Source organism: Anolis carolinensis, chromosome 5, assembly GCF_035594765.1.
Source record: "Anolis carolinensis isolate JA03-04 chromosome 5, rAnoCar3.1.pri, whole genome shotgun sequence".
Taxonomy (NCBI): Eukaryota; Metazoa; Chordata; class Lepidosauria; order Squamata; family Dactyloidae; genus Anolis; species Anolis carolinensis.
The window spans coordinates 102,300,737-102,328,326 of record NC_085845.1 but is presented as its reverse complement, the minus strand read 5'-3'; the positions used below and the strand labels follow the sequence as shown (position 1 = coordinate 102,328,326).

Genomic DNA, 27,590 nt, shown 5'->3' with positions numbered 1-27,590 from the left:
TCCAGTTGTTCAAAGAACCTGGACCCCGTCATATAGAGCTTTACAACTGCCATGTTGGATCATGGCCAGAAACAGACTGATAGCTAGTGAGACTGTTGTAATGAAAAAAGAACAGATTTCTTTGAAATGTCCTTTAACCATTTCCTAACCTCAGAGTCACAAGTGCTGTTGAGTTATAATTCCACATGGTGGCTAAGCAAAAGTGATGACAGTTGCTGTTCAGTAATGTCTAGTAATTCAAACTGGGTAAAAACTGAAGCGTATCAATCACTATGTAAAAAAATTATAGTTGATCCTCTTATCCATCTCCATCCATGGATGCAATGGCCCTTTGAAGGCAACCATAAGGCTTATGTGGCCCTCAATGAAAATGAGTTTGACCCCCTGCTCTAGCTGAAGATCTTGTCATGAGGACGAGGTTGGACTCAATGGCCCACGGGGCTCCTTCCAGCTCTAGAAGTTTAGAAATGAAGAAACAAAGTATTTCTTTGCGTATTATGTGCATAGACAAAGCCCAGCTATGTTACCTTTGTTTTAGCCATGGGCTTAGCTTTTTTGCCAGTGAGCTTCCTATGCTTCAAAGCACTGCCATGTTTTGATCTTAATGTATGTAATGGAAAGTGTTATATTCTTATAATGGCAGAGTGGGTGCCTGGAAAAGTCCCAAAATGACGAAGATGCCTTTTGCTAAAGCAGCCTAGTAATGTCTATGCTAATTGGAAGAAACTCCCCAAAGAGGGTTCTTCCCTGGGGCCTCAAGTTCAGTGGTTCTCAACCTGTGGGTCCCCAAATGTTTTGGCCTTCAACTCCAGAGAGTCAGGGCCTTCTCGGTGGCGGCCCCTCGGCTGTGGAACTCCCTCCCCAGTGACATCCGGCAGGCTCCATCCCTTTTGGGGTTCAGGAAGAAGCTGAAGACCTGGCTATGCGCGCAAGCGTTTAATGAATGAACTCAGTTAGCATTGACATGGATCGGATTAAGGCTTTTGCACAAGGTCTGATGGATGATTGGTATATATATTTGGTGTTTCATTGTTTTAAATTTTTATATATTGTATTTTATTATGTTATTTAATTATTTTAACTGTTTTATTCTTATTTTATTGTATTATGATGTACTGGTAGTGATCCTACCAGTTGTGTAAGCCGCCCTGAGTCCCCTCGGGGAGAAGGGCGGGGTAGAAATATTGGAAATAAATAAATAATAAATAAACTCCCAGAAATCCTAACAGCTGGTAAACTGACTGGGATTTCTGGGAGTTGTAGGCCAAAACACCTGGGAACCTACAGGTTGAGAACCATTGCTCAAGTTGATTTCTGCTTTCTAGCCTGTTTCATCTTTCAAGCTTTACCATGTAGTCTTTCTATGCACACCAACCGAACACCTTCAAAGTATGTAAACCATGTCCTTGTTGCACTACATATTACATCTGGGATGGTAGCCTATCTGAGGGATGAAAAGACTGGGCTTTTCTCTGGGTTTCACAGACACATAGTACACACTCACGTGCAGCCTGTGGTTCAATTTTGCAGCTACTAGAGGTTCCTAAATTCTTCTGCAGATCCACAGTGTGCCTTTTTTGCTGCTGTATTGATTTGAGGTTGAGAAAGACAAGAAAACACATGTTAAAGGAAAACCCACCACTGCCCAATTGCCTTGTGTTATTCCAGAGGGCAAACTGAAACGAATGTGATATATATGTCAGCTACTGCTGTTGGCAGACTGTCACCCTAAAGTCCACAGAGCTGGGGCAGGGTCAGCTCTTCAGCAGCTGGGAGGTCTTCTATGGGAGAAAGGGAGAGGCAAGAAAGCATTGGGTATAGGATCTCAAACTAAGGGAATAAGAAATGGAGATTAATGATGCAGTGTTCCAACCCAGCCAAGACACTCATGCTTGTGTGCAGAAGCCAAAGTATAGAAAGATGAAAAAGAGAGCTGCTTCTTGAAGGGGTATCAGCTTTCACCCTGTCTCTTTTCATGCTTGAAAAGAGTATTTTAAAAGGTATTATTGCTAGCATTACTTGAAATATCAAGTCAATATTGTTCTTTAATTATTAAAATAGAAATCAGAGCCATTAAAAACATTATGGATGCAAAAAATCATGTTCTATACTACTGTTTTATTGGTCCCTAAAGCCATATGGCAAGAATAACCATAAGTATCAATCTCTCGGTACACGTATTAAACTGTTGATGGTTGAGCCTGCCCTGTCTCATTTCCCCAACATGCTGCACATGTGAGGAAAAGAAGGGAAAGCAGTAGCTTCCCAATGAATCTAGTCCAGGTAGGCATAGTCTATGCATTTGCAGCCACCGAAATGGGAAAAAAGAAGCCCAAGCCCCCAGCCAGGAAGGAAGGTCTTACTGATTCCAAGAGCTCGGGTGATGCTGGTGACCCTGCATCCAACGGCTGGTGGTGGCCATGCATACAAAAGGAACGAGAAGGAAATTGTAAGTGAAACAGGAGAATAAACAAATGCTCAGGCAGAAAAGACAGTGGCAAAACAACTAATCAACTCTCAGCAAGAGTATGTTGAAAACTGTTCACAAGCATTTTCAGAGCCTTCTGTGATCAGAAGATAGTCCTTGTCTGAAACTAAACTGGTCAGCACAAGAAGAACCATTCAAAACAAATCCTTGACAAAACTAGACTGAAATCACTATGAATGTTTTTTTTTCCATTCTGATCATGGATGGAATACTTCCCATAGGGCTCAATGCAAAAAATAAAATCAAGGTTTGAAAATAGTTTGCCTGTGGTACTGCAATGTTTCCTGTCACTTCTTCCCCAATCCAAAGATACCTGCAGAGCTCCTGCTCTTTTAGCTCTGATCTTTCTTTTTGTGTAAACATTTAAAAACAATACTTCTCTGCTAGCAAGTCAAAGTAGCACACGACTTCTGCATCCAACTGAGTACTGAGTAGTTTTGGAGGAGCAGGGAGCAATTTATGCCAACTGACATTTCCTGCAACCCGAGAGGCACTTTGTATGGAAGAGTCAAAAGTGTAAACTACAATGATACCTCTTTCCTTTGGAATTTGAATTGGTAGAGCTTTTCAAATTAATATCTAAGATAAAGCACAAACTCTTTTGTGGTTACCTTTAGGAGGTGGGGTAATCATACTAGTGTCCTGAGAAGTTGTTATCTGAGATATATTTGCAAATGGCTCCCCAATGACAACAAGAAAATCTGGACGACAAGATGGTACTGCATGGATTAAAAAGAAAAAATGTTCTGTACTTTTCAGTATTGCGGTTGTGCTTAAAAAGTTATTCCCAAAGAGGCATCTCTCTTTAGGAAAACCTCCTTGTCGTCCAACATATTTGAAGATGCTGCATGAATTAGCTATGAATTTTAATTATGTATTTTATTATTTGTATTTTATTAGGTATTGGTTTTAGGGTTTTTCTATTTCTTTCATTTTGTAAATGGATGCGAAGTTACAACAGAAGTCTAAGTGCTTCTTCTGTAGCAATGCCCGATACGACAAATGACTGTACAATTTAAAATGAAGGCAACTGCATAACTTTAAAATCTTGATGCAAATTAAGCTTGTTTAAAAACTAAGGCTGCTATGCAATTATATTTAACACTGTATAAATAGGGCAGCTGGCAACCAACACTATCAAGATAGAATGACAGAGTTTGGTATAGATAAAGAAGGTAAAGCATCTTTCATTTCAGCCACTTAAATTAAAGTATCGGTGAAACCCAAATTGGCAGGATATCAGCCTTCTCTGGAAATATGGCATCATGTAGTCTGTTTCCTTGGTAAGCTTGTGACAAGTTTCTATCTGATGGACAATTAGCCCTCTTTCAGAGCTTTCTTCTGCTTCTCAGAGATCTGAGTAAAGTTACTGTTTGGAGCGTAAAGGGGATGTAAATTAGCCAAAACTACAACTGCGGTTCTGAAAGAAAACTCCCTCATGGAGCTTTTTGCATAGTGATACTTAAGAGCTGTATTAAAGACCATTAAAGGCTATTAAAGTTTAAAAGGCTGGATGACTACTAGCAACAGTATATGTGGTGAACAAAGAGTTAAAAACTGTTTATCTTAGACACAGCCACAACAAAGAAAAGATTCCATAAGGAAGGCTTAACAGGAAATGACTATCTGAGACTAAGAGAGGAGATGGGAATTAGAAAGAATCTGTGTGTATACAAGAAATTTCCAATTATTTAAAAATCAACTGGCAACTGTCAAAGAATTATTAGATTACTGCTTATTTTGAAATATACTAAAAGTTTATATTATTTTAAGGCAAAGTAAATAAAAAAGCTAGAAGAACATCTGTAGACTAATCTAATCCATCTGGATTAGTCAAATTTCTTGATGAAATGAGGACTATGAAGAAAGGTTTCCTCTGCTGATATGAAAGATATATGTAATTCCTTGGAAAAGTTGACAGGGGAGCCAACTCAGGTACAGTAGATACCAGAGGAACTGAAATGCAAATCTCAGGTGTCAGGGAGACCACAGAGAAACTAAAGCACAACAAGGAGGAAGTTTTGGATGCACTGGCACTCGAGACCTTAAGTTGAGGGAGAAAATTGGGGGCCTACCAGAACAGGCAAGGATGGATGTGTTGTTTTTATGACGTGTATTAGGGAAAGCATTTAATTTTGTTGAATAATGTGCAGTGACAAGGAAGTTATTCTGTTCTATATTTGTGCTAAAATGAAAGAATCCCTGGCTGATATTTTGGAACTTCCCAACTTCCACTTGAGAGATGGGAAAGATTCATCAGCAGGGTTTTTATGTGGCAAGACAGAGAAACATGCCCTGAGAAGTGGTGGTTAACTTTTTAAAATCCCAGATTTGGCCTGAACTAGTTGAAAACATTTAACCGATTATTCTACTCAAAGATTTACTTTTTAGAATTCTGAAGAGAAAGTTCATACCTTCTTCACACAAATGTTGAAGACAAAGGATTAAAATTCAGATGGGAGAAACTGAAGGGAGTCTCTCTCAGATTTGATCAAAAGAGACTCAGAGACAATACAAAAGTTGAAAGAATTCTCAAAGAAATATGGAGACAGGTATGAAACATATCAGTAGGAAATAGAAGACAAGGAAGATCAACTACGCAGATAAGGAAGGCAAAGATGAAGATAATACAGGCTCAAGTGATTGAGGCAAAATAAATATACTCTCTGATCATGACTGATGAAGATTTGTGATTTGGTAAAGATGGTCAAACTGACTATGTTTGTGAAAGAGAAAACTTTATCTAACTTTAAGATAATTGGGACTTGTTAATTACTTTTTCATAACATCAATTGGGGCATTTGTTAACCATAGGGTTCAAGAATGAACAGAATGGAGTTGTGTAGTTTTTTTTTAGTTTTATATATCTAAAATTCACTTGTATGTTTTATTTTGGTTTTTTCCCTTGATTTACTATTATGAATTATTTATTATTTACTATTAATACAAAATTAAATTTTAAAAGTTTTCCAGGACACCATCTCCCATGTGAATTCCAGATTTTCTGACAGTTTCTAAGCCAGGGTTTAGTTCCATTATACATCAACTAGGAATAACATTTATTTTAAGCATGTTCAGAGCCATGGTTTTTCTTAACAGCACCCCTACTTTCTGATTACTTGGAGGGATTAGAGAAGAGAGTGAAATAGATGCTGCTAATGCACCCAGGCCACAATCTGAACAGGGTTAAGAAACATAAAGCTAACCACTATAACTAAGTAAAAATAGGAGTGTGTCCCTGTTTACCATCACACTACACTTATGAAGTGCCCTCAAAGCTACAGTTATCAAAATGTGAGTAACTATAGCCAGGTCCTCATACTGAAGAACATCTGGTTTTGCTGAAGTTGCGAAAAAGAACCTACCATCAAAGATTCAGAAGTATAGGAGAACAGAGACTTATTATCTGTGGCAGTGGTTCTCAATCTGTGGGTCCCCAGGTGTTTTGGCCTACAACTCCCAGAAATGCCGGCCAGTTTACCAGCTGTTAGGATTTCTGAGAGTTGAAGGCCAAAACATCTGAGGACCCACAAGTTGAGAACCAGTGTCTATGGGTAAGTATAATCTAATCATGATAAACACAGCAGACAGTAAACCAAATCATAGAATCATAGAATCATAGAACAGTAGAGTTGGAAGAGACCACATGGGCCATCTAGTCCAACCCCCTGCTAAGAAGCAGGAAATCGCATTCAAAGCACCCCCGACAGATGGCCATCCAGCCTCTGCTTAAAAGCCTCCAAGGAAGGAGCCTCCACCACGGCCCCGGGGAGAGAGTTCCACTGTCGAACAGCTCTCACAGTGAGGAAGTTCTTCCTGATGTTCAGGTGGAATCTCCTTTCCTGTAGTTTGAAGCCATTGTTCCGTGTCCTAGTCTGCAGGGCAGCAGAAAACAAGCTTGCTCCCTCTTCCCTATGACTTCCCTTCACATATTTATACATGGCTATCATGTCTCCTCTCAGCCTTCTCTTCTGCAGGCTAAACATGCCCAGCTCTTTAAGCCGCTCCTCATAGGGCTTGTTCTCCAGACCCTTAATCATTTTAGTCGCCCTCCTCTGGACGCTTTCCAGCTTGTCAACATCTCCCTTCAACTGTGGTGCCCAAAATTGGACACAGTATTCCAGGTGTGGTCTGACCAAGGCAGAATAGAGGGGGAGCATAACTTCCCTGGACCTAGACGCTATTCCCCTATTGATGCAGGCCAGAATCCCATTGGCTTTTTTAGCAGCCGCATCACATTGTTGGCTCAAATCAGAGATGAAAATCTCTAGGTCACACATGTCAAATGCAAGGCCCATAAAGCCAATCTGGCCTGCAACACCATTTCATGTGGTCTACAATGCCTTCAATGCCAGGACAACATAGTTACATTTATGCAGTCTCACAATGGTTGAAACAACCATAAGGCTGACATTGGCTTCAGTGAAAATGAGTTTGACACACCTGCTCTAGGTTTAAATGTGCCAATGTTTACATTTAAATATGCCAATCCAATTCTTAGCATTCAGACCTTCAGGTATTAATCCACTCCTCCTGAATTTGTAGAGGATGAGAAAGCAAACTGTTTGTCATTAGTCAGATGCTGAAACTGTTTTCCGGACTGCAAGGAGAATGCATAGGAAGAATCTTGTTGCACCCCACAGTATGAAGCCTGCCTTTCGAGCAGCAGTCTGCCAATAAGGTACTTAGGCCCCAGCCTATAAGGTACAACGAAAACCACTGCCCACCCTCTTTTCCAACTTGGTAGGTCCACAAAAATAAGTAATGACACTTTTCCTTCATCTCTAAATACTGTACTGGTAATCTGGCAAGGCACAGTAGAGTCTCACTTATCCAACATAAACAGGCCAGCAGAATGTTGGATAAGCGAATATGTTGGATAATAAGGAGGGATTAAGGAAAAGCCTATTTAACATCAAATTAGGTTATGATTTTACAAATTAAGCACCAAAACATCATGTTATACAACAAATTGGACAGAAAAAGTAGTTCAACACGCAGTAATGCTATGTAGTAATTACTGTACTTACAAATTTGGCACCAAAATATCACGATGTATTGAAAACATTGACTACAAAAATGCGTTGGATAATCCAGAACGTTGGATAAGTGAGACTCTACTGTACATTGTGTTTGAATTTCTCTGAAAGCTTTTTTAAAACCATCGGAACTGTTTTTTGAAACATTACAACCTCACAATAACAACTCTTGCCCTTGGTTCTACAAAAGACCAGCTTCATACTAACATGTCTTCCTTTCATAACTTGGAACACAAAATTGTTGGATAGATGAAAAATTAGGGAGCCAAGCTCCTTTTCTGTGTGGATACTCACCTTGAACACCTGGTCTAGTGTTAAATAGCGGTTAGCTTCAGGGTGAATAGTCCAGAAAGAGATTTTGCCATTGGCAGATGTCTCCCGAACAAACATGTCATGAAGGGAAAGATTGTGTCGGATGGAGTTCTGGATTGAAGAGGAGAAACTTTTGTTATTTCAGTTACAGAACACTTATGGATTCTTCAGCCAAAATGAAACTGAAAATCTGTAAAGACTTTGACTGTCAAACTTTGCATATCTCTATAGTCTGTTTTTGGGAGGTAAGATCATATGGCCTGCAGAGTTGTCAGACTGCACATCTTCCTTTCAACCTTATCATTGACTACACTGGCTGGGGTTGACAGGAATTGAAATCCAGGAATATCTGGCAATTAAGTGTCTACTTTTGCAAATGGATGCTTTTCCAAAACCATTTAAGAAAACAAGAGGGACAGGCAAATTAGCAAGGAAATGCTAACACAAAAATAGAAGAGCTATATTTAAGTAAAGAATAATATAGGAGAGTATGCAGTCATGCAGTTTGCTTTCCTGAAGTTTGAAATAAAATTATTTAGCCTGATGTTTGTGTAGCCTAGCTTCCTATTTTCATATATTTCAAGTCTGGTTTGGACATGCATTTACATAATAAAACAACTCAACACATTGATGGAGGTTCAGTGTGGATGGACATACACTGAATTACATGGCTCCTTTGGATTTATTTTGTTTTTGAAGTGAAATGGGTTGACAGCTGTTTGAAGCAACCTCTAATTGTTAAAAGCAGGAAATGAGAGATTGGGCTGATCATGAAGATTCATTCTGGGATGGCATGAAGAACAATCCACTATAACTGGATTCCTCCTGTGTGCCACCTCGACTGACAGATGTCCACATTCTTTTTCAATTTAACCCATTTAACCCCATTCTTTGTCAGTTAACTTCTCTAGACCTAATGGTAAGAAGCTACTCAAATACTGAAAACATAATCAAACCAAAATAACACAAGGGTGGGTGCGGGTTGCTTCTAATGCCATCCCAGAATGAACATTCGCAGTAAATCCAATACCTCATTCTCAGGATGGCACAAGGGGCAATCCAGCACAATGGGAAACTAACCAAACATCTAAACCTGGGTGGGTAACACTAAACTACAGACCACATCATTGTTCTCCAAAATGCAGCCCCTGCTGACGTATACTTATCCAATTTGTAATCTATATATAAAAAAATGTAATGTGCGTACTTCCCATGGAGTAAACAACAAAACCACTGGACCAAATCACACCAAATTTGGCCACAAAAAACATAGTAATCGAATCTATGTCTTTCCATCAAAAACCCTATAAAATTAGGTCCAAATTACACCCCCCCCCCCCGAAACTTGGTGATGTTAGCCAGGTGGGCAGGGCTTCAACAGCCACCACGCACTGACTGCGAGGTTTCCTTCCCTTTCCCCGCCCCCTTTTCCCCCTCAGGAGAGAGCATCCGCAATGAGAGGAAGAGAGCCAGAGGCTTCAGAAGGCCTCCCCAGCAGAGGAAGGTGGCGGATGGCCGGTGAAAGAGGGGAATGGAGCCCCAAATGGCTCCGAGATGCACCATACACATCTTGACACCTCAAAGGACCTCTACTCACCGGGGAAGGCACCGGATGGAAGCAGAGGGGAGAATGGAGCCCAACTGGCTTCCCCCCAAACTTGAGAAGAGAGTGGGCGGAGGGGGAATGGAGCCAAACAGTTCCGCAAACAATCCACACCCAACCCAGAGCCACGCAGGCTCAAAGACCTCCCCTCGTCCTGGAGAGCAGCAGACGGTATTTATACATGGCTCTCATGTCTCCTTTCAACCTTCTCTTTAGCAGGTAAACAGACGCAACATTTTAAGTTGCTCCTCAGAGGGATTATTCATCCTTTTAGTTGCCCTCTTTCTCTGGACACCTCCCACCTCAGAGGCATTATTATTATTATTATTATTATTATTATTATTATTATTATTATTATTATTAGGTTGCTGTGAACCATGAAAATGAACAAAACCCGGCTCCCAGGATTATAACACTCTACACTCAGGACAATAAATAAAGAACAACACTCTGAAAACAGGGGAATACCAGACAGGAAACAACCAGAGCCAGCTAACACCTCCCGGGGGGGAAACAACCACGCTTTAAAGCTGCAAGGCCATTCAATGCTAATGAAGGTGACTAATTACAATATACATACATGCCTCCACAAACACAAACCCATTTAGGATGACACCACAGCAATGCGTGGCCGGGCACAGCTAGTGTTTTATAAAAGTACTGGGCTCAGACCACCCTGCTGTCTCACAAAAAAATGGCAGAGAAGGGGGTAGTCCTAATGGATCAAACTGAAAAATAATGTGGACTCCTGCCAGTTGGGTTAGCATATAGGAGGAACCCTATCATGGTGGATTGCTCCTGTGCGATCCTGGTAATGGAGAACTGTTTGCATATGTTTTAACCTTTGACAGAGAAAAAGATTCACTACCTTCCAGCCTGGTTTGGCTACATGCTTGAAATAAGGAAAATGATTCTCAATCCAGGTATAGATGTCCTTCAGCATCATGCGTTTCTTCTCAGTGCTGTTGATGGCAAACTGGATCATGGCCATATAGGAGTAGGGAGGCCGTTCAATGAAGGACTCCTGCCCTGAGGAGGCGGAGGAAGGAGCTGCAGAACTTTCCTCAACCTTGCAAGTAGAAAAGAAGAGAAAATGCCATGAATAATGTGAGGCCTACAAAACATTCTACCAAGGAGTTCTGAATCTTGGGATTCAAGAGAACACTATTACTGATAAAATCGGGTATGTCCTTTATCACCCCTCCTTTTTGCTACTGCATTGGCACCATTAGCACAAAATATTTAAGCATGCCCACAAATAAAAACTGTTTCAATAAATGGATCTTATCAAATTATTAGAATGTTCACAAATGACATAGTCTTGTACATGACTAATCCACATACAGATGCATCAGCTAGAAGAGAGGAACTACATAAATATGTATGGAAAATTGGCTGGCTTAAACATTACTTATAATAAATCAGAGGCATTATGTATAGAACTTACCTCACAAGACTGAGAAATTTTGCAATCAGCTGCTGATTTAAGGTTAGTCCCTAAAGAACTAAAATATTTAGAAGTCTCTATCCTTAAATCAATCTCAAAAAATAAAAAGACATTTCGGAAATCTTATACAACAAATTAAATTAGGCATCCTTAAATGGACCAAGACTAAACTGTCATTGCTGAGTCAAATTGTGGCAATCAAGATGAATCCATTGCCAAAAGTGAATTTCTTAATTCAACTACTGTTATTTTAACAGACTAGCAATCAATTTCAATTAGATTTATATTCAAAAAAATGAACAGTAACTAAATCCTTAATGTATTGAAAATCTTTAAATTGGGGAATTAGGGATTTCTGATATATCCAATGCTACTACTCATTTCATTTAAACAGTTTCTCCAACTAATCAATGGGTTCAAACAGAATTGATTTCAGATACAGATCTCAAATTAGTTTTTCTAAATGTTCACAAAAAGATAATAGACACATTTGATAGCCAATTTTTGAAAAACAACTTTGGCTATCTGAAGCAAACAGAGAAAACAGTACAGTAGAGTCTCACTTATCCAACATAAACGGGCCGGCAGAACGTTGGATAAGCGAATATGTTGGATAATAAGGAGAGATTAAGAAAAAGCCTATTAAACATCAAAATAGGTTATGATTTTACAAATTAAGCACCAAAACATCATGTTATACAACAAATTTGACAGAAAAAGTAGTTCATTACACATTAATGCTATGTAGTAATTACTGTATTTACGAATTTAGCACCAAAATATCACAATGCATTGAAAACATTGACTACAAAAATGCATTGGATAATCCAGAACGTTGGATAAGTGAGACTCTACTGTAAGTAACTCTTGCAAACCTCTTCTCTGATACCTCTCATCATGCATTCTTTGTTTTTGTCCTGAAGCTAAAAAAAAGCTCAGTTTGAGGACTTGGAGAAATCAGGATGAAACAATTTATTAGACTTCTTTCCCCAAAATAAATGGCTAATCTAAGCTTCTATCCTTCACAGGGTTAATTAAATGTTATATTTTTTTAAGAAGTAAGGAGTAATCAAACAGATTAATTCCTCCTTTACTCTCTTTGAGTCTTTAATTAAATTGTACAATTTTCACTTTTAGAAGTTTGATTTCCATTGTATATTCATTATTATTTCCTAATAGTAACTCTAAGATGTACAGCTTAAAACTTCAGTGGAACATGATCATTGATGTTAATTGGAATAGAGTTTGTCAATGAAAACCTCTTAAGTCAATTTAATTCAAAGAAGACAACATAAAAACCTCTTTATATATAGTAAACACCATTGAAAATATCATAAATTATGGAAAATACATCTCCGCAGTACTGGAGGGGTGTGATTTATGGGAAATTACATGCAGGTGTGGTGCTGCTGTGTAGTTGTTTCAACATTCTGAAGGATACCTTTCAAGAAATATGTAACATTACCAGTTTACAAGTTCAATTTGTTCCATATTTAAAGAAATCGAACATTTTCTCTGATTCTAATGCAATTCTAATTACAAACATCATAATTATCATAAGGACTTAATAACAGTTTTACTTTCAGCTGCTAGACGGTAAATAACATGACAGTGGAAATCTGGAAATGGATTGCGTACAAGAATATGGGGCTTAGCTATTTCAGAAAAGTTAGCACAAAAGAGTCAAGGAACTGTATTGTCGAAGGTTTTTGACAACACAGTTTCTTGTTAGCATCCCATGGCAACCCAGTCAAGAAACTAAATGAAGATATGGACACAAATAAATTTATGCTATACTTCTTTGGTTTCCAGGATAAATTCAACAGATATTTATCATATTAATGTTTCTGTCTTTCTCCTGCTCACACCCATAAATCTTCTCCTTATTATAGATAGAAGGCAGGAGCATATGAAAACATATGGAAGGGAAAGGTGGAGAAGTATCCTCTGGGGCAGCAACAATGTAAAAGTGATAAGTGATACCATGTATGAGAGACAGGTCCCTCCCCTGTTCTTGGGCAATGTGGGCTTACCTTGATTGTTTTGTGTTCTGGCGTCTGGTTCTCCTTCTCCATCCCTTTTTTCATGCTGCAAGGGCTCAGTTCACTGGAGCTCATCTTGCCCAGCCACTGGATGTTAGTTAGGCTATTGTTTAGGCTGGAGCTTGTTGTCTCCCTGCTGCCTATATGGAGACAAATTCATGGTCCCTCATTCTGTCACCTCAGACCCCACAAGAAGAGGGTCTCACTTTTGCTTTGAACAGAATCAACATCTTAGAGATAAGAAGGCTTACAGTGAGCCTGGTTAGTACCACCTGAAGTACCTGAATAGAATTACGTTGAAGCAAGGCTTAATGTAAACGCTAGCTACTCAGTCCTATTTAAAGCTGCGACCATCAGCATTTTACTGGCTGTGCTTTGGTATTACAAAGAACAATCTGAAAAAAGAGCAAAATGGCAAGGTGAGAAAAAATGTTACATGAAAATGAAGTGTATATGAGCACCAATGGAAACTAAGTGTAAGCAAAATGTTGTAACAATAAAAATATTATGAAAAGCAAAACGAGGAAAAGAGAGAAATGGCAAGTGAAGTTTTTCCTATTCATGATAGGAAACTACCTGCTAAATTTATGTCAGATTTGCCTTCACTAAACTGGTTCCCTTTACAGACATAAATAGGAAGAAGTCCTTAAACAAATGTAACACAATACATAAGATTAAAATTGCTCCACCTTATTTCTTAACACAACCTCGTTTTGATTTTTGGCATTGTTGATCACGAAACAACAAAAGTTTGTAATGTAAAAAACTATTCATTTCACCGGAGACATCATCACATTAGCAATTCCCTCTCTCTTATCCCAGCAAAATTAAGTCATTAGACAGACAGACAAAGATTGCTTTGCCATTAGCCCATCTACCTAAGATAGGCACCCACACAGTTTCTTACTGGAAAAGATAGGTCTCTGTTATCTAATCGTTGAGTCATTTCAGCTTTACTAAAGCCACAGGTTTGGGATTCCAGCGTGTCTAACTTCCCAAAAGGCCAAATCAGACACAGATGGATAGAAGGCAAAGACAGGTTTATTCTCAATGGCTAGAGAGGATGTCAGTGAAGAAAGCACTCCAAAGTACTCACATGCCACCCAGCCACCACAAACCAGGGTTTCCTTCATAGATTGATAGAGACTAAAACCCACTCATGAAAGATGGGTTATAGTCTTAAATTATTTCTTGTGAGACATCAAAAGTACTCTCAAGGCCTGCTAGCACACCTCATGAGGTTTAAGCATAACTATCATCAGCACAGATGAAAATCTGTCCCTTCTGGCAGTGGTTGATCATTTGTGTAAATGTTACAAATTGATGGATCAAGCACGCTCCCCTGAGCCAGGCCATTCTTCTGTTTTCGACATCTGCTTCTCTGACCCTGGAACTCAACCAAAAAAGCTCCTGTTTTGTAGCAGATTTCCTGTGAAGCAGGTAAGGTGGTAAACCTTTGTAATATTATAAAGTTTTCTCAGGGGAAGGCAATGATTTACAGCAGGGGTCCCCAAACTTTATAAACAGGGGGCCAGTTCACGGTTCCCCAGACCGTTGGAGGGTCAGATTATAGTTTTTAAATAAACTATTAACAAATTCCTATGCACACTGCACATAGCTTATTTTGAAGTAAAAAAGGGAACAAATACAGCCTCAATGTTAATAATCATCGTCGTCGTCGTCATAAAAATAATGAGAGTTGGAAGAGACCCCTTGGACCATCTACTCCAACCCTCTTCTGCTTTTGTGCGTCACACCATAAACAAAGCACCCCTGACAGATAGCCACCCAATAATAAAAATCATAATCATAATACCACCATAATAAACATGGTTGGAAGAGACCCCTTGAGCCATATAGTCCAACCCCCTTCTGCCTTTGTGAACCAAAACATAAAGCCCCCTTAACAACAACAACAACAACAACAATACTGTAATAATCAGGGTTGGAAGAGATTGCTAACCTTCAAAAAAAATGAATCCAGGACAGGGCTGCAAAGTAGGGAGTCTGCATGGCAAGATAAAACAGGAGGCCTCTTCCTTTTGCCACAGGCATACCTCCATTGTTGTTTTGCTTCCTCCATCGCTGAGGAAGGTGCACACCAGGTGAGGGAGGAGATGGGAAAGGAGCGTGCGAGGCGAGCGAGCAGGCGGGAAAGGCGTCCCTTCCTCGGTGGTGGGAAAGCTGCCCGCAGGGCAAGGGAGGAAAGGCGCATACCTTTTCTTGCCCCATGCGCCCCTTCCTCGGTGGTAGCGGCAGGAAAGGTGTGCGCGGGGCGAGGAAAAGGCACGTGCCTTTCTCTCCTCCCTTGCCCCACACACACCTTTCCCGCTGCCTTCCTTGGTGGTGGCAGTGGGAAAGCTGCCTGCGGGGCAAGGGAGGAAAGGCGCATGCCTTTTCCTCGCCCTGTGTGCACCTTCCTTGGCGGCAGCGGGAAAGGTGCATGCGGGACGAGGGAGGAGATAAATGTGTGCGCCCTTTCCTCCTCCCTCACCCCGTGCATGCCTTCCTTGGTGGCGGTGGTGGGAAAGGTGCCTGCGGGGTAAGGGAGACAAGAAAGGGGTACACCTTCCCCTCTTTGACGCCACACGCACCTTCCTTGGTGGAGGAGGGAGCTGCCACCGCTGCGGGGCTGGAAAAATGGCTCCAATGGGCCACATGTGGCTCGCGGGCCACAGTTTGGGCACTCCTGATTTACAGTATCATAAGTTGCTGACAGGTCTATGAAGACACTTTCTGTAATCTGCTACCTTTCAAAACCATCTTCTATGTGCTGAGTCAGGTTCAATACTTGGGATGTGCAGCTTTTCCCTTTCCTGAAACCAGCTTGCTGTGGAATCATACATGGGTCTATTTTTTCCATAATTCTATGCAGAATAAGTATCTCCAGAATTTTATAAAGATGGCACAACATGGAGATTGGTCTATATATTTTGGATCATTACGGTCTATGCTGATGATTGTACCATCACCGCACAAGAAGGGAGCTTTGAAATGGTTGAACAGAAGCTCTCCAAAGCTTTAGGGGCTCTTACTGCTGATTCCTAATCGATCTAAACGCAGATGTGTGCTTTTCATCTTAAGAACAGACAAGCATCTCAAGCTCTGAGTTTTACAGTAGAGTCTCACTTATCCAACATAAACGGGCCGGCAGAATGTTGGATAAGCGAATATGTTGGATAATAAGGAGGAATTAAGGAAAAGCCTATTAAACATTAAATTAGGTTATGATTTTACAAATTAAGCACCAAAACATCATGTTACACAACAAATTTGATAGAAAAAGTAGTTCAATACGCAGTAATGCTATGTAGTAATTACTGTATTTACGAATTTAGAAACCAAAATATCACGATGTATATTGACTACAAAAATGCATTGGATAATCCAGAATGTTGGATAAGCGAGTGTTCGATAAGTGAGACTCTACTGTATCTGGAAAGGAATCCCACTAGAGCATTGCAGTACACCAATATACCTGGAAGTTGCTCTGGACCATGCTCTGACTTACAAGAAGTACTGCTTGGGTGCTAGCAATAATACCATACGAAAGCTGACTGGCACAACCTGGGAATCACAACCAGATACAGTGATACATCTGCCCTTGTGCATTGCTACTCTACTGCTGAATATGCATGCCCAGTGTGGAATACATCTCACTACGTTAAAACAGTGGATGTGGCTCTTCATGAGACATGCCACATTATCACAGGATATCTGCGCCCTACACTGCTGGAGAAATTATACTCTTTAGCCAGTATTGTATCACCTGATATCCATCGGGAAGTAGCAGTCAGTAATGAAAGGACCAAAGCATTGACATCTCCAGCCCATGCTCTGTTCGGACATCAGCCAGCATGCCAATGTCTTAAATCAAGAAATAGCTTTCTAAGATCTACAGAGATACTCGCAAGAACACATCAGAAAGCGAGAGTACAAAAGTGGCAGGTTAAAACTTAGAACCTCAATCAGTGGATGATACTGGATGAGAAACTTCCTCCTGGGCACACAGAAGACTGGGCGACTAGGAAGGTGCTGAACAGACTGTGTTCTGGTTCTACGAGATGCAGAGCTAACCTTAAGAAATGGGGCTACAAAGTGGAGTCCATGACATGGTAGTGTGGAGAAGAGTAAACAACAGACCACTTACTACAATGCAGCCTGAGCCCTGCCACATGCACAATGGAGGACCTTCTCACAGCGACACCGGAGGCATTTGAAGTGGCCAGTTTCTGGTTAAAGGAAATTTAATATAATGCCAAGCTTTTATCTTTGTTTGTGGTTTTTTATAGATTACTAGCTTTGCCTGGCCACATGTTGCTGTGGCTTATGGGAATCATTTGTTGGCCAGATGGAATAGCAGTGAATAGCCTTGCAGCCTCAAAACCTGGCCATTTTCTAGAATAGCACTCTCAATCAAAGAGCCGCTTTGAAATGCTACTTCTGAGGGAGAAGAGGGGGATTGCGAGAAACAGCGGCGGGGCACTTTCCAAGCCTCGCTTCTCCTCTTCCTCCAGCAGGCTGGCTCTGGAGGGAGAGGAGGAGGAGGAAGAGGACATGCGAGGCTTGGAAGGCGCCCCACCGCTGTCCTCACAATCCTCTTCTTCTCCTTCGGAAGAATAGGAGGAGGAGGAGCCTCTTCTCCAGCAACAGGGGAAGAGGCTTCTTCTTCTGCCACCTTCCATATTATCCGACAGTTTCAATTATCCGTCAAAATGCTCGCCAGTTTAAGATGGATAATCGAGACTGTATCAAGCATTAGATTCTTGTCATTATATGTCCTAGAATATTGTAGTACACTACAGAAGATCCTCTGTTTTCAACTTCTAAGGTTTTCTGCTCCATTGTTCTCGGGGATAACAATTTTTCACCAGAAAAAAGTCTACATACCATTTCCATCCTGTTCTTGTCCATCCTCAGATAGTGATTCTTCCACTGTTCCAGAGCTTTGCCCACTGCACTTGTGCTCTTTCTGTGCCCCTCTTGTGGCAATGATATGCTGATCTTCAGTCTGAAATGTTCCTGAGTCTGTCCGGGCATTGTGGCTCTCACCACCAATGAGAATAAATTTTTTAGGCCCATTATCACCAGATTCTTTCCCCCTGGTCATCAGAGCCTCAAGGATACTTTGGATATCTGCACTGGCAGGAACAGATACTACCTGTGTATTTGACATGGTAGGATGATCAATGATCTTAATTCCTGTAAGGACACTCTGAGGCACAGTTTCCGGTCTGTTTGAATTACACTCATTGCTTCTGGCTCTTTCCTGCTCAGGGGATTCTCTACTTGGTTCAACTCTTACTTGTGTGCTAGATGAATCAGGGGGTGTAAGAGACAATTTCCGTCTCTTGAGAATCAGAGGCCTATGTGGGCTGCTCTTCATCCTTGACCAGCACAATCAATCTCCATCAAGGGCAAAAGAACAGATCCTGCAAAACACAAAGAAGTACATTACAATAATACTACAAGTGCAAGTACAAATGGCATATTGTGATGGACCCGCTGGAAAATAAGCAAGTTTCCCCACTTCAGTTTTAATGCAAGAACTATATTCTACAGCATATGCTGGCAATAAAATAGCATTTCTCTCAAAGTACCCAGGGTGGCTCACAACATAAGTCAAAACAATTACAGCCAAAACAAAGAATGACACAAGATTTTGAAATAAATATCTACATGAAAACAGTTTAGAAGATAGTTTTACATAATGATGGTGGTGATAAAAATACAGCATTCCACAATAAAAAGACCTTCTGAAAGGACAATTTACAATCACAAGTTTTTACCCAATGGTCAAAAGTAAACAGAGAGGGAACTAACATAGGCAGTTTGGGAGCAGCCACCAACAAGACCGTCTTCTGTGTCATACTAAATATGCTTGTAATAGGAATAGGACTGAAGGTTCCCTCACCCTAAGGATTTTAGGACGTATATTGTTTTATGTCTGACTTTCTTTATCTGACTTGGACTGTGGTCTAAGAAGCCAAATTGTTCCTGGTGGCATTATCTAAAGAGCCAGTTATCCACTTCTGTTTTCCTTCTCTCCCTTCCTGGGCCATGTCTTTGAACTGTCCTTGGGCGTTGCTGAAAAGAACAACAATTTTTGTTCCTGTTTATTCCTGTTTATTGGATTGGAGCTCTAGTATGCCAGGAAAACTCAAGATTTTGGATAACACAGATGACCTGGGACTACAGATACCATCATAACAGAACCCTAGAACATGACTCCACTCAGCACATACAAACAATCAGCCTTACTCCTACAAACACAAGCTTACTAGAACACAATAGAATAATAGGATCCTAGCAAGCACATAAACTTTTCTTTCTTTTAATGGACACATGGTATACTTTTGTAAAACTATTACAGGTTGAAAATTCTTTGTCATAAATAATTGGGACCAGAAAGATTTTCAAATTTTGGGTCTAAACACAAAACTAACTTGTGTTATAAATGTTCTATACACATAGCCTGAAGTTAATTCCACACAATCATAAAATAATAGTTAGAAAAGACCATATGGACCATCAGCCCCTTCCATGTCAGAAAAGCACAACCAAAGCACTCCCGACAGATGGCCATCCAGCCTCTGTTTAAAATACTGCTAGGCATACTTTTCAAAAGATCACAAACGATTTTTGAGCTCTCAGAACAAAGCTAAAACAGTGCAATGTACAGGTGGATTTTTCATCCCTCCTCCTTACAAGGGCCACAAAAATAGTACAGGTCAATATATGGCTCAGAAAATGGTGTCAGGAGGAACGCTTTGGTTTCCTCGACCTTGGCCTGCTTTTCCAGGAGGATGGCCTACTGGCAGGGTATGGGGTGCATATCACACAAGTAGGTAAACACGTTTTTGCTCACAGACTCGTAAACCTCATCAGGCACACTTTAAACTACGTAGGTCCACTAGCAAAGGGGGACAACAACCGTGTCATTTTGAATTCTGATCTTGTCTTCTAGAATATTAGCTATCCCTCCCAACTTGGTATCTTCTGGTCTCTTGATAAGCAGGCCTTCTAAACCTTCATTCAAGTCATTAATAAAGATATTGAATAGCACTGGGCCCAGGACTGAACCCTGCGGCATTTCACTAGTCACTTCTTTTCTGTGGAAAGCAAATGCCCTTACAAACGAATAAAATCTGTCATAAATCCGATATTAGTGAGAGTAGACAACGTAACCAACCCTTACTAGTTGCAATCCCATGCTGTTTAATAGCATTTTACCATGTAAAATACATGGTTCATGTAAAGTGCTGACTAGTCATGTAACACTTTGCAGTATCCCCATATGAACAGAAGCATGTGGGGATACTGCAAAGCATGCCACAAGTTGACCATAAGAGTCTAGGACCCAGAGATTTCTAGAGAACATTTTAATAAAATGTGTGAATATTCATATCTGTAAAAATAGAGGACCAGCTATATGTTTAATATATTAATATAGTGTTTTTAGAAAACTGAATTTGCTTTTTTAATAAGTGGAACCACAAGTTCTATATATATTATTATTGTTATAAGAAAATGATAAGAAACATACTAGAATTATTAAATATCTTCCAATGGGATTATAAAATAAAGAGAGAAAAGAAAAAGTATTTCTGATCTGCATATCAATGTTTTCAAAACTTCTCTAGTTTCATCAATTACTCCAATTTTCAATTAGTACTAATCTACTATGTTAATCAAACCAAGCAACAATTATTATCTTTACTTTTCCTCAAAACTCCACAAGGGTTTCCACTCTTCAAGGAATCTTTTTTTGCAGATCCATCTTGCTTTGAAATAGTCCATTTATCATTCTCAACTAAGTCTTTACTATCCAATCATCTTTGTTTGATATCACCAAATATTTCAAAATCAGTTTCGCTACTGATATATAGCAGTAATTTTTAATAATCTTTCTCTATTAGTCCATAAGTTCCTAAAGGTAAAAAAAAAAGAAAAACCAACCTTTATTTCAACATTTTCTTGCAGAATCCTCTGGAACAATGTATGCATTGTTGGATGTTTTACATCCTCACAAGACATGATAAAACATACCTTCCTGATTTCCACACTTCTAGCCTGTATTAGCAACATCTCTATACATCTTGGGAATAAGCACATCCTTTTTGAGCCGCCGTCCCACCTACAGGTTTTCACATCTCTAAGAATGCCCTCACACAGCTGACTTAAAACATCAAAAAATCTGAAATAATTCTTGGTTTGACATTTGTTTTAACTGCTAGAATATTTAGGTATGTTTTAGATTTTACATTAAATATTATGATATAACAAAGTCTATCTATCTATCTATCTGAATATTAAAAAGTAAAATTCAGGGGGTTGGGGGGGCAGAACACTGTGACACTACTTACTTGTGATAGAGAGAAATGGATGGTGAGGGATGTGCCATCATCATCCACAACATCTGTGCCATGTTTATTTTCCTCTTGGAAGATACAGGAAGCAGTATTTGAAGCAAGTGCAAGCTGATTGCCCTGCTGAAGAAGAAACCAAGGCAACTTGAGGCCTGTCTAACAACATTTCAGGGAAGAGGAAAAGTTTTGGAGGGACAGTGAAGAGGGACATTGCAGGCTTCCGAGAGCACAAGCAAAATAGTTTCTGTGGTTGGAAAGTGTCCCTGCCTGTTTCTAGAGGACAACAATTACCGTAAGTGTTTTGAGCACTCTGTATCAGAAATCATCATTCAGAGGTTGTTGGAATGTAGTTTCCCTCACCATTGGCTAAGCTAGTGGCTAAGCTGGTTGATGGAAGTGATAGATCCAAACCATGTAGAAGGTCTGTTGGATACTGAGTGACCATGAGATATACCTGTATTTCATCACACAATAATCACCATCACACTCACATTGTTGGCTCTTGTAATAGTCGCACCCTTGCTTTACTAGTCCACCTGCTCACCATCGCTCATTCAAAGACCCACCTGCCCACTTCACTCACCCACTGGCCCATCTGCCAGTAAATCCATAAGCCCACCCTCCAACCCACTAACACACGTGGTCACTCATTCATTTGCTGACCATCCCCTTTCAGAAACTGTTCTTGAAGCTGCATTCTTGGAAGGGGGTGGTCAGGGAATAGATGGGCGACTTAGTGAGTGCATGCATGAGAGACTGCATGGGTGAGTGAATGGGATGGCCAGCAGATGGATGGACGAACAAGTGAGCGAGTATGTGTGTGAGTGAGTGACTGGGAGGAAGGGTCTTTGGGCATTTCCGCTCAAATAACCTCCAAAAGAGGGTGTGTGTGTGTGTGAGTATATTGAGATGAAATACAGCAGTTAAATACTACATAACAAAGAGAAATAACACTGTCGGGTTTCATAGTATCTAAACATCTAAAAAATAGTCAAAAAGTATGCCTTAACATGAAGGTGCATACATGCAAGCAAAGAGCTACTTCTGGTTTTACCTTCTAAGACTTTTGGAACAAGTTGAGGTTGTGCGGTACAGAAGATGGCAAAATAAGTTTTTTGCCTGAAAAATATAAAATAGTGTTGATGGGATTTAGGAACCCAATAAAAGTGCTGGGGGGCATACTTTGCCCATCCATACTGTATGGCTTACTGAGATATTGTATTTCAATCACACTGAATACTATAGATGCATCTGCAGCAATGAGTTCAAAAGGAGTTGTTTCCAAGGAAGTTTCTAAAATGTTTTGTCGAGTGCTTAAGACTCAGCATGCCTCTGCAGAAATTAAGCAAAGCTGTGAAACAAAAGGAAAGCTAAAAGACTGGCCCAATTTAAGAGATACAAAGTAGCATCCATTTGCTATTAAGCGGTTCTCTGACATTTTGTCTGAAATCTTTTATAGGCAAATAAAATTGTTGCAGGATTGTTTCCTCTGAAAGTTTAGCTCACAAGTATTGTTGAGTTTCAGGACTGGTACTAGCAGTGCAGAATTCTCTTTAGTCTTGTGGGCTATGCTTGAAGGCTGGCTTTCTGTTGTCCTGTTGCCCAGAAAAATTATACCCTGTTTCCCCTAAAATAAGACAACCCCAGAAAATAAGACCTAGTAGAGCTTTTGCTGAATTGCTAAATATAAGCCCCCCCCCCCCCCCCCCCCGAAAGTAAGACCTAGCAAAGTTTTTGTTTGGAAGCATGCCCGCCAAACAGAACACCAGAGCATGCAGGATTGGTAAATGTAAGTACCCTAAAGTGTTGTACATGGAAATATTGGTAGTAATAAGAAATTCTTGATAGGATTCACAGTTTGTCTGGTTATGATGGTTTATGATGACAACTACTGTACTGTATATAATAAATGTTCATTTTTTTGTTCAACAATAAATGTGAATTCTTCTTCATGGAAAAATAATACATCCCCTGAAAATAAGACCTAGAACATCTTTGGGAGCAAAAATTAATATAAGACACTGTCTTATTCTCGGGGAAACACAGTAAAGAGGGATCCACATTGCAAAAAACACTCAGGCCTCTTGCAACCCCTTGGAAGACACACACAGCAAATGTTTCCTTGCAGAGTCAAACAAATAGGGATGGCTTTCTAACAGGCACAATGAATAACACGGCCGCCTGCTTCTTTAGATATGCTACAGACAAACCTACATAATGGAATACCTATTCCACTAAATACTGGGAGCAGAAGTGTTTGGGGTTTTTGAACACCAGCCTTTGCAAATACAGTACTGGTAAATGCATAAGGAGATATCTTGGCATCTCTACACATTAAGTTCACTTACATGTCATAGTAGCATACATACCCGATGTTGCCCAGGTGTAGAAGGGGATGCTGCCCCACAGCTTTAACCCCTTCTTTTTCTGTCTTTTCTTCCCTCTCCTCATACCTTCCCTCCTTTCCTTTCTTCCCGCTTCCCCCCCCCCCCTTCCTTCTCCATTTCCTTCTTTCCCTTTCCTCCCCTCTTCTCCATCTCTGAGAGGGTCTGACTCACAATGGGTTGCTGTGAGTTTTCTGAGCCGTATGGCCATGTTCCAGAAGCATTATCTCCTGATATTTCTCCCACATCTATGGCAGGCATCCTCAGAGGTTGTGAGGTCTGTTGGAAACTAGGCAAGTGGTATTTATATATCTGTGGAATGTTCAGAGTGGGAAAAAGAATCCTTGTCTGTTTGAGGCAAGTGTGAATGTTGCAATTGATCGCCTTAATTAGCATTGAAAAGCCTTGCAGCTTCAAGGTCTGACTGTTTACATGGAAATGCTTGGTAGCTCTTTCTTCCCTCCTTCCCTTCCTTTCAAACACAGGTCACCGTTCTTTCTCAGTGACATCACAAAAGACCACTTCACCTAGCTACAGCCAATCCAGTGACATCACAAAGGGCTACTTCACCTAGCAACAGCTGTTGTGTCAGACAGACTGACTTTGCCTTGTGCATTGATATACATAGATACACCTTATATACCTTATAGCGAGATCAGACCGGGTCTCTTCCACCTGGCATTTAGGAAACTGGTTAAGACTTAGAATCATAGAATCGTAGAGTTGGAAGAGACCTCACGGGCCATCCAGTCCAACCCCCTACAAGAAGCAGGAAAATCTCATTCAAAGCACCCCCGACAGGTGGCCATCCAGCCTCTGCTTACAAGCCTCCAAAGAAGGAGCCTCCACCACACTCCGGGGCAGAGAGTTCCACTGCTGAACAGCGCTCACAGTCAGGAAGTTCTTCCTAATGTTCAGGTGGAATCTCCTTTCCTGTAGTTTGAAGCCATTGTTCTGCGTCCTAGTCTGCAGGGCAGCAGAAAACAAGCTTACTCCCTCCTCCCTATGATTTCCCCTCACATATTTGTACATGGCTATCATGTCTCCTCACAGCCTTCTCTTCTGCAGGCTAAACATACCCAGTTCTTCAAGCCGCTCCTCATAGGGCTTGTTCTCCAGACCCCTGATCATTTTAGTCGCCCTCCTCTGGATGCTTCCCAGCTTGTCAACATCTCCTTTCAATTGCAGTGCCCAGAATTGGACACAGTATTCCAGGTGTGGCCTGACCAAGGCAGAATAGAGGGGGAGCAGCACTTCCCTGGATCTAGACACTATACTTGGCTATTCAAACAGGCTTTCAGAGAGTGACAGAAATGCAATCTAACATCTTGTCATGACACGTTTAGAAATGAAGTATCTGAATTATGACTAAGGATTGGTGCAATGTGGTAACTGTGTATTACATTGATTATGTTTAATTTTATTGCTTTTAAATTGTTTTTAATATCTACTGTTTTACTGATTTCATATTATGTTTTTTATAGTTGTATAATTGAGACATTGAATGTTTGCCTAAATATATGTTGTATGCCGCTTTGAATCCGCTGCGGGATGAGAAGAGCGGGATATAAATGAAGTAAATAAATACAGTAGAGTCTCACTTATCCAACATAAACGGGCCGGCAGAACGTTGGATAAGCGAATACGTTGGAGAATAAGAAGAGATTAAGGAAAAGCCTATTAAACATCAAATTAGGTTATGATTTTACAAATTAAGCACCAAAACATCATGTTATACAACAAATTTGACAGAAAAGTAGTTCATTACACATTAATGCTATGTAGTAATTACTGTATTTACGAATTTAGCACCAAAATATCACAATGTATTGAAAACATTGACTACAGAAATGTGTTGGATAATCCAGAACGTTGGATAAGTGAGACTCTACTGTAAATAAATGCACATAGCTTGAAGGTCATGTTTGACACAATATTTAAATACTTTCCCACATGAATTAAATACTTTTGAGCTCACTGAACTACAAAAAAGCAAAGGTATCACTCTCAGTCACCCATGTGGACAATTATTTCAGACTCTGGATACTAAAGGATGCCCAACCTGCATTGCTCATTGGTTTATATTAGAGACAGTAGAGTCTCACTTATCCAACATAAATGGGACGGCAGAACATTGGATAAGTGAATATGTTGGATAATAAGGAGATTAAGAAAAAGCCTATTAAACATCAAAATAGTTTATGATTTTACAAAATAAGCACCTAAACATCATGTTATACAACAAATTTGACAGAAAAAAGTAGTTCATTACACATTAATGCTATATAGTTATTAGGGTATTTACGAATTTAGCCCCGAAATATCACAATGCATTGAAAACTACAAAACTAAAAAAATGCGTTGGATAATCCAGAACGTTGGATAAGCGAGTGTTGGATAAGTGAGACTCTACTGTATCTGGATCTGCTGGGGAAGAGGATTGCATTGGACGGACGGTTTAGTATCCTGTCGAATGCAGTAACACTATGTAACAAAATACGAAGAGAAAAAAACTGTTCCTGGTTTGAAAGTGTTATTTCCTGTTTAATTAACTATAGCTACCGTACACTCTTTGTCATTGGCGCTCTGTGTATCCCGCCCTCCCCCACACACGCACTCTATGCTCTGTCCCACCAAACCCAAAGTACTGGTCCGTTCCCCAGCCCCTTGACCCCGTCCTCGCCTCTCTCACCGGTTCTTGGGGCTGGAGCGGCGGGGGCTGGGCTCCAAGCCCCGTCCTCCCCCGTCTTGAAGGGAGAACGTGGCCAGCCGGCCGCCAGTCCCTCAGGCGGTCAGTACCGCCATCCTTCTGCCTCTTGAGTTGTTTGAATTTGGCGCCCGGCAGGGACGTTCGACGCCACGTGACGGCGTAGGGCCAATTAGAGCGCGAGGGGCGGGGCCTGCGGGGAAGTATTGCGAGCAGCGGCCTAGACGCTTCTCTTTCGGAGACCGACTTGTTGTGTATGTGTTCACATGGGTCAGGATGGGGTACTTTGAATTCGCATATATGTGCCTTCGCCTCTCAGTCATTCCCCAGCTCTGGCCCTCCACGGTTTGGAAGGGACTCCAACTCCCAGAAGCCTCAGCTGCTCTGACCCATGATCAGGGAGTCTGGGAGTTGAAGTCCCTGAGCGTTTTCATCTTCAAATGTGGTTTTGCCAGTTCCTCCCTTTGAAATACCGTCTGCAACAGCTGGCATTTGTCGGCGGCGTCCCATTCAAGAGCGGGCTCTGCTGACTTTCCAAGATCAGATGCCACCTGAGGCGTTTAAATCAGATCTAATTTGCCAAATAGTCACTGTTGAATGTTTTTATATTGTGGAATGATATTTTAAATTGTAAGTCGCTCGGAACACTCTGGTGGAGAGCGACTAATTAAGAAATAAAGTGAAGTGAAGTTTAGGGCCCTTCCACACAGGCATATAACCCAGATGTTCAAGGCAGAAAATCCCTCGATATCTGCTTTGAGGGGCCTCCGGTGGCTCAGTGTGTTAAAGCGCTGAGCTGCTGAACTTACGGACCAAAAGGTCACAGGTTCAAATCCAGGGAGCAGAATGAGCGCCTGCTGTTAGCCCCAGCTTCTGCCAACCTAGCAGTTCGGAAACATGCAAATGTGAGTAGATCAATAGGTACCGCTCCGGCGGGAAGGTAACGGCGCTCCATGCAGTCATGCCGGCCACATGACCTTGGAGGTGTCTACGGACAACGCCGGCTCTTCGGCTTAGAAATGGAGTTGAGCACCAACCCCCAGAGTCGGAAACGACTGGACTTAACGTCAGGGGAAACCTTTGCCTTTACTTATCTGCTTTGAACTAGGTTATATGACCTTGGAGGTGTCTATGGACAACGCCGGCTCTTCGGCTTAGAAATGGAGTTGAGCACCAACCCCCAGAGTCGGAAATGACTG

At 40.9% G+C, this 27,590-nt stretch overlaps 1 protein-coding gene across 5 annotated transcripts in view; it reads right to left on the bottom strand.

Moving 5' to 3' along the window:
* Positions 1-26,528, bottom strand: part of foxm1 (forkhead box M1) — a 35,626-nt gene extending 9,098 nt beyond the window's left edge. The window contains exons 1-8 of one of the 5 annotated variants that reach the window (XM_008111329.3): positions 26,377-26,528; positions 21,298-21,423; positions 17,822-18,363; positions 12,923-13,071; positions 10,311-10,511; positions 7,822-7,950; positions 2,364-2,408; positions 1,505-1,583 (exon numbers count right to left, since the gene is read on the bottom strand). In XM_008111329.3, coding sequence (XP_008109536.2) covers positions 1,505-1,583; positions 2,364-2,408; positions 7,822-7,950; positions 10,311-10,511; positions 12,923-13,071; positions 17,822-18,317 — 1,099 coding nt within the window. In that variant the 5' untranslated portion in view covers positions 18,318-18,363; positions 21,298-21,423; positions 26,377-26,528. Of the gene's footprint in view, positions 1-1,504; positions 1,584-2,363; positions 2,409-7,821; positions 7,951-10,310; positions 10,512-12,922; positions 13,072-13,212; positions 13,304-17,821; positions 18,364-21,297; positions 21,424-26,376 lie in introns of those variants that run through there. The other 4 variants (XM_008111330.3, XM_008111331.3, XM_003221399.4 and 1 more) reach the window with 4 other exon arrangements.
* Between the last annotated feature and the right edge of the window lie 1,062 nt (positions 26,529-27,590).